The following is an 11,526-nucleotide window of genomic DNA, read 5'->3' on the forward strand; positions in this document are numbered from 1 at the left end:
CCGTTCCAGCACTGGATGACGTCTAGGTCGCTCTCTTTCTCTTTCTCCTTCCCCCCCCCCCCCCCCCCCCACCGTGTTAATCACCATCAATTACGACGCGATCGCGTTCGAAACGGTAAGTTTTGTTTATTTGGGTTTGCCATGCGCACCTTCAACCTCCCCCTGCTGCCAACCTGCCACCATTTCAAAATTGAGCCCTATGCCTCTATTTATAAAGCCCAGGATCCCGTATGCTTTTTTAACCGCTTTCTCAACCCGCACTGCCACCTTCAACGATTTGTGCACATATACCCCCAGATCTCTCTGTTCCTGTACCCCTTTTAGAGTTGTGCCTCTAGTTTATATTGGCTCTCCTCGTTCTTCCTACCGAAATGTATCACTTTGCATTTTTCTGCGTTAATTTTTATCTGCCATGTGTCTGCCTTTGCCACCAGCCTGTCTATATCCTCTTGAAGTCTATCACTATCCTCCGCACTGTTTACTATCCTTCCAAGTTTTGTGTCATCTGCAAATTTTGAAATTGTGCCCTGTACATCCAAGTCCAAGTCATTAATGACTTATCGCATGTCCTCATCAAGCAGACAGATGTATGTCTTCTTCCGTGGTTATATTGTGCAGCATATCACTGCCATTTTGCCAATATCTCTAGGGCATATTGTAATGCATTCTGGCACATACTGAATGTGAGAACAGTTCTTTCGGCACCCCAAATGTACACCTGATATGGTTACGAGCTGTCTCTGTACTTTATTGTAGGTTCTTTGTTGAGCATTGTATTGTGTATTGATCCAAATTTCAAGTCAGTATCCCATATCTGTGAGGAGCTAACCATTCAACATATTCTCACTATGGTACAGACAGGGAACTCATGAGTCCCGTAACTCTTGAGCATTCTAGGCACTGCTTGAAACTGTATTAATATGTAGAATCTTGTGATGATGGTTGCAGACCATTTAGATGTTTTTTTCCATTGATTTAATACCATGCGGTGTTGCACAAGTGCTAGAATTACCCCATGGATGCAATAGATGATGTCCCACATCCTTGGAATGCTGGTTAGCATGGAATGCTGGTTCACATTGTCCACCATCAAAAGCGGCTTGGTATTACCACAGCTGACTGAGCTAGCCAAATCCTGAAGTACATAGCTGCCAGACTGGGCTTGTATCAGATGGTGAGGGAACCCACATAAGAGAGTTACCTGCTTGACCTCATTCTTAACAATCTGCCTTTTTTAAAATTCATTCATGGGATATGGGCATCACCGGCAAGGCCAGCATTTATTGTCCATCCCTAATTGCCCTTGAGAAGGTGGTGGTGAGCCACCGCCTTGAACCACTGCAGTCCGTGTGGTGAAGGTTCTCCCACAGTGCAGTTAGGTAGGGAGTTCTGGGATTTTGGCCCAGCGACGATGAAGGTACAACAATATATTTCCAAGTCAGGATGGTGTGTGACTTGGAAGGAAACTTGGAGGTGGTGTTGTTCCCATGTGCCTGCTGCTCTTGTCCTTCTTGGTGGTAAAGGTCACGGGTTTGGGAGGTGCTGTCGAAGAAGCCTTGGCGAGTTGCTGCAGTGCATCTTGGAGATGGTACACATGGCAGCCACGGTGCGCCTGCTGTAGACCTATCTGCCCAGGCTCCACGAACAACCCCATCTTCAATCATGGTGGGGCGCAGCATGAATGCTAGATTACAAGGCTGTTGTGATTACAAGCGTCTTCAGCTAAATGCCAAATGGACGATCCAACTCGCTTCCTGAGGACACCACATTCATAGATGTCAGTATCTGGCCAATTTGGTTCACTCCACATGACATTAAGAAGCAGCTGAGTACATTGGACACAACAACGGCTATGGTCCTGATAATACCCTGGCTGTAGTGCTGATGCTGCTTCCTTAGTCAAGCTGTTCCAGTGCAGCTATGACACAAGCATCTGTTTAGCAATTTAAAAAAAAATTGCCCAGGTGTGTCCTGTCCACAGTGAATGGGACAGTTGTAATCCAGCCAATTACTTCCCCATCAGCCTCCTCCCAATCATCAGTAAGTAATGGAAGAAGAAATCAAAAGTGTCATCAAGCACCCCTGTTCACCGATGCTTAGTGCCTATTTCAACAAAACCATTCTGTTCTGGATCTTGCCACAGCCTTGATGTACACATGGATACAAGAGCTGAATGCCAGAGGAGAGGTGCGAGCAGCTGCCTTCAACAGCACGGCAGCATTTGATTGGGTATGGCACCAAGGAGAACCTATCACAACCAAAGTCGTGGGGACCAATGGGAAAAATCAAGTAGCTGAGGTCATACTTGACCCACAGGAAGACGGTCGTGGTTGTCAAATGCTAATCATCTCAGTCAGGACATAGAATGATAGAATCTAATGGTAAAGAATGAGGCCATTCTCACTGCCAGAGTTCCTCAGGAAAGCATTCAAAACCAACCATCTTCAGCTGCTTCATCACTGACCTCCATTCTGTCTTATGGTCAGGAGTGGGGTGTTTGCAGACTATTCTAGTGTTCAGCGCCATTCACAAATCCTCTGATAATGAAACAGCATTTGCCAGCCCACAATATCCAGGTTTGAGCTGAGAAGTGGTAGGTAACATTCATGTCACATAAATGCCAGGCAGTGACCACCTCCAACAAGAAAAGACCCAATCATTTCTTCTTCACTTTTAATGGCACCACCATTGCCAAAGTTCCCCACCGTCAGCATCATAGAGGCCACTGGAAACTTAATTGGACCTGCCATATCAATACTGTAGCTACAAGAACAGAGCAGAGGCTGGGTGACATGTGGCTCACTTCCTAACCCCTCAATGTCTCTCCACAATCCGAAAGGCTCGAGTAGGATCGAATACTTACCACCAGCCTGGATGGGTGCAGCTGCAGCAACACTTGAAGATCGACATCCTCCAGGACGGGTCAGTCTGCTCAATCAGTGCCACTGGACTCAATATCCACCCTTCAAACCATCGGTGCACTACGGCTACGGTATGAATTATCTAGAGGATGCAATCCAGTAACTTGCTGATCGTACTTAGACAGCAGCTCCCATCCGCAAGACCTTTACTACCAAAAAGGACGAGCAGCCACATCATGAGAACGCCATCACCTGGAAGTTCCCCTCCAAGTTACACACCATCCTGCAATTCCTTCATTTGCCTGGGTCAAAATCCTGAAATTCCCTACCTAACACCATCGTGGTAGCACCATCACCACTGGGAGAAGGCTTACCACCTTCTCGGGACAACTAGGGATGGGCAATAAATGCAGTCTTTTCACGTCCCAAGAACAAATAAATCTTTATAGTGGGTATTATGGATGTGGTGTGGTCTGGAAGGCAAGCATATGCAAATTTGCACATTCGGCTTTAATGTGTCTTGACAAGCCCTTACGAGCCAAAACAAGTTTGCTCAGTGCCTGTGTTAACATGTGCTAATACATATTACTCCCCTGGAGACATTTTAAAATCATGAGCAACTGTGTATGAATGTTCCACAAATGCCAATGCCAAATTACTACAAAATCAAACCTGTGCCAAGTGTATATTAATGTGTAGTCATTTGGAGTGTTAACAAATACAGAATATTAATGCATTTTTGCTTCGGCAATAATTTCACAATCTTGCCATCGATATCACTTTTTAAAAAGTGAACTGTTTAGGAAGAATTATGATTTAACATTTTTCCATCCATTGTCTGTTGAGTTATTAAATATTTTTGTTTAAACAGAACAAGTGCTCATGACTTGATTAAGGGACACTCTGGGAAATGTTACTGAGCCAACAATGAGAGAAAGCTGAATTAGCAAACATGAAATGTGTAATCTGAATGAATATCCAGTTGGTGAGCTCCTTCGTTCTGTCAGGCTTTGTAAGCATTCCAAGTTAGTTTCTGTATCCCCCACCCGCCCCCCGCCCCCCCCGCCCTCCTGATGATACCATTACTGAGCAATTCGCAACCAGTGCTTAAAATAAAATGCTGGAATGGTAAGAGGGGAAGAGAGATCGCACCTAAAATAGCTGCAGACATAAACCCTGGGTCATCAACAATTGTCCAAACCAAATGGTTCAAAAATTCAATAAAAAGATTAAACAGAAGGATGAAATTAATCCTAATACTTTTTAACTATATGACTTTTAAAGGCATCGCAATATTGCAATGCTCTCTTTGCTTCAGTTGGGTACCCGTAGCTGTGAATTCTGAAGAGGATATGTCCTGTTCTTTTTTTAGAAAATGGAGGGGATGCAGTAATATTACTGAAATTGTAGGAATTTTATCAATACGTATTTTAAGGAAAATTATCAGTTTTGACCGGGAGCACTTTTGTACTCCTTTCTCCTGACCTCCCAATTACAGAAAGAGATTTGTGACATTTATTTCAAAGTACAGTTGTAATCATTCTATTTAGTTTCCTAAGCATCATCTATCTAAAAATATTAAATGCCTAACCCTTAGAAATAACCATCATCTTTGTCTCTTCAAGCAGGCTAATAATTGCAATAGTTCGATGTTAAGTTGTTCATCAGTTATTTGCATTATCTGCTTGTTTAACACTCATCCCTTTCCTTTCATGGTCTGGTTTACAACTCTAATGTGATGCTCGACTGAACGACTTACACTTTGTTCTCTTTATTTCTCTGTACAGTGAAATAGTTGCTGTGTTTAAAAATAAAAAAATGCAGTTGTTAAGATTTCCTCTTGGAGCTTTTATCCCACTTATTCATTACTCTTGACAGTTTGGCTTTTGTTTGAGTGCACGTTTTGTGCTTTTGGAGTATTTTGCTCATCGCATTCTCTCAGACTCAGGCAGGCTGATCAAATAGTCTGAACTTTAGTGGAACTTTAAACAGGGATTTTTTTCCATTACCTTATCTGTCTCTGTTGCTATCTTACAGGGACATTCCTGTAGACTTCAAGTACATTGCTGAGCCAAGTATGCACTCCATGCCTGCAGTAACATTGTCACCAAACGGTGAGTTTGTTTATTCTGCTATCCTGACCATTCAGCCACACCTTCAGTAAAGGTACTATGTCTGATGCTATATTCAATTTTTTAACAATATAGTTGATTATCCATGGCATTGTACTTAGAATCAAGACCAAATGTAATATTCAAGTGAAATGGAGTTAAAGGGCAGGGGATAATTGGATTGGGGCGCACATATGTAATTCAGCCCCATTTTAAAGTCAGACATTTTGTTCTTATTTTGATATACTTTGATTTTTATGTTCCTATTTATAGTTAAATAGCAAAGTGTGCAAGAATTTGGGAAGCAGAAAAGTAGAGTTGATTGCAGCATAAAAATTTCTCTGGAGTACCGGCCGAGGAACTGGGAGATGCTTATAGGATCACCACTGGTGGAGGGGTTGTAATTATAGTGTTGCAAGTTTACATAGGCAGTTCCTATTATAAATGTGGACGTGGAAACTTATAATGGAAAAGGTTGACACCAGAATTGTACATGGGCACAAGATTTTTTTTTACTATAGATGTACTTTTTATGGGCTAATTGTATGAAATTAACTATTCTGACACAAATGTCTGGCTGCCCAACCTTTCAAACACTGCCACTTTTATTTTTTTTATTCGTTCATGGATGTGGGCGTTGCTGGCGAGGCCAGCATTTATTGCCCATCACTAATTGCCCTTGAGAAGGTGGTGGTGAGCTGCTGCCTTGAACTACTGCAGTCCGTGTGGTGAAGGTTCTCCCACAGTGCTGTTAGGAAGGGAGTTTCAGGCTTTTGACCCAGCGACAATGAAGGAACGGCAATATATTTCCAAGTCGGGATGTTATGTGACTTGGAGGGGAACGTGCAGGTGGTGTTGTTCCCATGTACCTGCTGCCCTTGTCCTTCTAGGTGGTAGAGGTCGTGGGTTTGGGAGGTGCTGTCCTTCATTAGCTGAGGCATAGAATGTGAGAGCAGGGCGGTTATACTAGAACTGTATAAAACAATAGTTAGGCCACAGCTTGAGTACTGTGTACAGTTCTGGTCACCACATTACAGGAAAGATGTGAATGCACTAGAGTGGGTACAGAGGAATTTTACGATGATGTTGCCAGGGCTGGATAATTTTAGGTATGAGGAAAGATTGCATAGGCTGTGGTTGTTTTCTTTGCAACAGAGGAGGCTGAGTGGAGATTTAATAGATCTGTATAAAATTATGAGAAGCCTAGATAGAGTGGATAGGAAAGGCCCATTTCCCTTAGCAGAGAGGTCAGTAACAGGGGGCATAGATTAAAGTAATTCGTAGAAGGATAGGAAGGGAGCAGAGGAGATTTTGTTTAACCAAAGGGGGGTGGTGGTCTAGAACTCACTGCGTGAAAGGGTGGTAGAGGCAGAAACCCTCAACTCATTTAAAAAGTACTTGGATATGCACTTGAAGTGCCGTAACCTACAAGGCTACAGACCAAGTGCTGGAAAGTGGGACTAGGCACGATGGCTCTTTTTCGGCCGGCACAGACACGATGGGCCGAATGACCTCCTTCTGTGCCTTAAATTTCTATGATTCTATGATTTCTAAGCCTTGGCGAGTTGCTGCAGTGCATCCTGTGGATGGTACACACTGCAGCCACAGTGCGCCGGTGGTGAAGGGAGTGAATGTTTATGGTGGTGGATGGGGTGCCAATCAAGTGGGCTGCTTTGTCCTGGATGGTGTCGAGCTTCTTGAGTGTTGTTGGAGCTGCACTCATCCAGGCAAGTGGAGAGTATTCCATCACACTCCTGACTTGTGCCTTGTAGATGGTGGAAAGGCTTTGGGGAGTCAGGAGGTGAGTCACTCGCCGCAGAATACCCAGCCTCTGACCTGCTCTTGTAGCCACAGTATTTATGTGGCTGGTCCAGTTAAGTTACTGGTCAATGGTGACCCCAAGGATGTTGATGGTGGGGGATTCGACGATGGAAATGCCGTTGAATGTCAAGGGGTGATGGTTAGACTCTCTCTTGTTGGAGATGGTCATTGCCTGGCACTTGTCTGGCATGAATGTTACTTGCCACTTATGAGCCCAAGCCTGGATGTTGTCCAGGTCTTGCTGCATGCGGGCTCGGACTGCTTCATTATTTGAGGGGTTGTGAATGGAACTGAACACTGTGCAATCATCAGCGAACATCCCCATTTCTGACCTTATGATGGAGGGAAGGTCATTGATGAAGCAGCTGAAGATGGTTGGGCCTAGGGCACTGCCCTGAGGAACTCCTGCAGCAATGTCCTGGGGCTGAAATGATTGGCCTCCAACAACCACTACCATCTTCCTTTGTGCTAGGTATGACTCCAGCCACTGGAGAGTTTTCCCCCTGATTCCCATTGACTTCAATTTTACTCGGGCTCCTTGGTGCCACACTCGGTCAAATGCTGCCTTGATGTCAAAGGCAGTCACTCTCACCTCACCTCTGGAATTCAGCTCTTTTGTCCATGTTTGGACCAAGGCTGTAATGAAGTCTGGAGCCGAGTGGTCCTGGCGGAACCCAAACTGAGCATCGGTGAGCAGGCTATTGGTGAGTAAGTGCCACTTGATAGCACAGTCGACGACACCTTCCATCACTTTGCTGATGATTGAGAGTAGACTGATGGGGTGGTAATTGGCCGGATTGAATTTGTCCTGCTTTTTGTGGACAGGACATACCTGGGCAATTTTCCACATTGTCGGGTAGATGCCAGTGTTGTAGCTGTAGTGGAACAGTTTGGCTAGTTTTGGAGCACAAGTCTTTAGCACTACAGCTGGGATGTTATCGCGACCCATAGCCTTTGTTGTATCCAGTGCACTCAGCCGTTTCTTGATATCACGTGGAGTGAATCGAATTGGCTGAAGCCTGGCTTCTGTGACGGTGGAGATATCGGGAGGAGGCCGAGATGGATCATCCACTCGGCGCTTCTGGCTGAAGATGGTTTAAAGACAGGGGAGGGCCCACAGCAAACATACATTCACGTTCGCTATTTTGTGATTATTTGGAAGTTATGGATGGTTTGTACCACCAGCAGTTTCATCCATTAAAGTGGAAATTATAGTTGGGATATATATTACTTCTGAGCACCAAAATCCTGCATGTGGGCAAGGTGGACTAATTTTAGGGTAAAACTAATATTTTTCTTCTCCCCATCCCCTAATGCAACTTACCATTCTCCATGCTCCAAGATGGTGAGTACGTGATCTGTTCCTAGGCCTCTACTTATATACTACGTTGTAAATCACTTTTGGGAGAGCAACACGAGGTCTGTCTTGGTTAACTCCCTCCTCCCCCAAGGACAAACACACCTTGTGGGGCAAACAAGCTGCAGATCTTCCATGTGTGGAACTGTAGATTCGAACTCGTGTCCTTCTGCTCTGTGTCATAAGACACTGATACAAGAATTATTGATAACAGACTAATCTCTATTTGTGAAATACGGATAGAGGGAATTAAAGAAAGTCAGACATTACTTTTGAATCTGATGTAAAGTTGGCACTTGCAAGGGTTTACACTTCAGACTTAAATAGTAATTGGTGTATGTGATACATTTTTACACTGTTGCACATGCAAAAGACCTGATTGTTTTCTCCTTTGTTTCCTGTGCAGGCAAATGGCTGGCCTGTCAATCAATGGACAACCAAATTCTAATCTTTGGGGCTCAAAACCGATTTAGACTGAACAAGAAAAAGATCTTCAAGGGCCACATGGTGGCAGGTTATGCCTGTCAGGTGGATTTTTCACCTGATATGAGGTGAGTTTTTCAGTTGTGACTTTTTTACGATGAATTCTTTTCTGATTCACTGTTGCCATTACATCAAACTTTTCGAGTAGGCCATATGCAGTCTAAAAGACAGTTTGACGGCTGAACTAAGGTGACCTTTGGGAAAAGGATGAAACTATGCTATTTTTTTTTAACAGCCTCTCGCACTAACATGTCTGTATTCCTTGACCTGGTAATTATTAGCAGGCATACGTGGGATCGGGTTATGCATGGAAAATGCATGTATTTTGTATGATAGTTACCTGAACATTCTATTCTAAACTGTATTGCTGTTTGAAACAAATATGGAAATGGAACAAATAATTAACGTTCAGTGATCGGCCTCAGAAGATGTTGCCTAGTTATATATTAATTTGAAACTCCTCAAAAATAGTGTATTGTTCCTGAAGTCTTATGTGTCGTGCATCACAGGTGGAAGGTATCCATGGAATCTATCTGCATGGAGCTTCCTGTTTCCCAGCTACCTTAAAAATCCATATTTAAATGATGAATTAGATTCTCTTGTCTAAATTTATTTTATTAAAAAAAGTACTAACTTTTGGTTACTGAAAGAATTTGTGCATGTATTTATTTTAGTGTCAGTGTGCCTTATTACACCTAGAGATAGACATTCTGGTCGTTGAATTCTGTTTCAAAACTTTGCCATGTGTTCCAAAATGTTTTTTTTTGTTCAAACAGCTATGTCGCCTCAGGAGATGCTGATGGCAAACTGAATATCTGGGACTGGAAAACGACCAAACTTTATAGTCGAATCAAGGCACACGATAAAGTCTGCATCAGTGCAATCTGGCACCCACATGAAACATCCAAAGTCATCACGTGTGGCTGGGACGGGCAGATCAAACTGTGGGACTGATGGGAGTTCGTGGAATTTTAAGCTTTATTGGTTTCGGGACTTTTCAGAGAAATCGTGTTTGTGTTCCTTGAGAAGTGCTCTCTGGCCAGATACTTGGCGCCCTCCTTGCTGGCTGAAGACACAGACATGCTCAAGGAGAGTTGGTGGCTGTATATTAGACTGAAAGATTCAATACACAAGAGTATCCATCTGCTTCACAACCTTTCATATATTTGAGTAATCTTCTGTTACAGGTTTCTTTTTTTTTTTAAAAATTGCAACAAAACTATCACAGCCTAAAGCAATTTCCAGTTTTTAAAAGGTTCATTTCAGAATCTGTGAACAGATTTCAAAATCTTCAGTACCGCTTGCATCTTCCATTATTTATTTTGTAATTTGTGCAGTTCTGAGGAAAGCAGTTGACCACACAAACTGGAAAATAAAAGATAAAAGAGATTTTCAAATGGGTAACTTCAGAAGTCCAAATATTGATGAAAAGTCCTTCAGTGCAAATACTGGACCATTATACAATGCTTCTTTTGGGCCAAAGCAGTTGAAAGAGCCCTCAGAGGATTGCGGTATTTTCAAAGAACCTACTGCCTTTGGAATGCAGAACCATTGTTTGATGCAACTGTGCCTAATGTATTACTTCGGTGTACCATGGGATACCATTTTCTTGATATTTCACGGTGTTTTCTTTTATCATGTGTATATATATTCTTTTAATGGAAACAAGATAATGCCTGTTTTTCTCCATAATTAATGACCTGTTATTGAAATGGGAACACACAATTTTGAAATGAGTAATTTCTGAAGATGTCCTGTTAGAGGACCATAAATTATGGAGGGAAAAAAGCCATTCTTCTGTCAAGGAATTTGATCCCCGTAGTGTCTCATTAATGAAAGTGACCATTCTTTAACATTCTGTCGAAACAGTAATCTACATATATCATTCAGAAACCAAATTATTGACCGTTTCAAAACTACTATTGACTGTATGATCAGGAATGTTTGTATAAAAGGAATTTTTTGTTTTTCTGTTTGTTTCCTATTGCGAAATTAGTAAAATCCTAGCTGTAAACCAGCATATTCTGTACTATGAACCTTGCTAGAGGAGTTTGCCCTTCAATGCTATGGAGACTGTTTATTCAGAGAGCTGGTTACATATCTCAGTGGCTTTTAGTGAAATGTGAATAACCTCTGTATAACTGAATACTGGTTGAACCAGAAGGGAGAATCTCACATACCTGCTTTTGTGCACAGTCGTAAGGAGGGCATGGAATTGAAACAAAACCCATACATGCTGGCATTCACGGGTCTTCAACAGAAGACTTTAAATTATTTTTATGCTGCATGATTAATAAGAGTTTATTTTTTGACATATTGGAGAACTGTGCAGACTTAATTGAGTTCAAAGGGTTTTTTATTTAACTGCTGTGGCTTCTTTGTTGTACAGTGATTTCTAATAAACATACTTTTCTATGCCATTTTGTGTGTGTGTGTGTGTGTGTGTGTGTGTGTGCGTGCCTGTTTCAGTAGCATGTTGGTTATGCAATGTCAGTTTAAGGCTGACGGTATGAAAGGACAGAGTTCATAATAAAATGCCAAGCAGTCAACTTTGACAGGCGAACAGAAAGCATTTCACATAGCGAAACTGCACTTGAACTTATATGTCCTGAAAACAGTCTGTTTGACTTTTATAAATCTCTGAGACAAAAGAGGTTATGATCTGGACAGTTATTAATCATTGTGCACTTTGAATGGTTTGGAAATTCAAATTGACTTGACTCTTTGTAATTTGACACAGATTTTAATATCCTGACCAGTCAATCAGCTTACAGGCTACCGTGTAGTCTTGTATGGAGTTATCTGATGCACAGAATAAGCTTGCATTGCAAAGGTCATAAGTAATTGTCATAATTATCATGACAATTTAGCAGGTTGATCTATGTCAGAGCTG

General features: G+C 42.3%; 1 protein-coding gene across 1 annotated transcript in view; it reads left to right on the forward strand.

Annotated features, from left to right (window-relative positions):
* cdc40 (cell division cycle 40 homolog (S. cerevisiae)) overlaps nt 1-11,053 on the forward strand; it is a 106,609-nt gene extending 95,556 nt beyond the window's left edge. The window contains exons 13-15 of the mRNA XM_067985028.1: nt 4,899-4,975; nt 8,557-8,701; nt 9,410-11,053. Coding sequence (XP_067841129.1) covers nt 4,899-4,975; nt 8,557-8,701; nt 9,410-9,587 — 400 coding nt within the window. The 3' untranslated portion in view covers nt 9,588-11,053. The remainder of the gene's footprint in view (nt 1-4,898; nt 4,976-8,556; nt 8,702-9,409) is intronic.
* The last annotated feature ends 473 nt before the right edge of the window (nt 11,054-11,526 follow it).

This window comes from Heptranchias perlo, chromosome 5 (genome assembly GCF_035084215.1).
Source record: "Heptranchias perlo isolate sHepPer1 chromosome 5, sHepPer1.hap1, whole genome shotgun sequence".
Taxonomy (NCBI): domain Eukaryota; kingdom Metazoa; phylum Chordata; class Chondrichthyes; order Hexanchiformes; family Hexanchidae; genus Heptranchias; species Heptranchias perlo.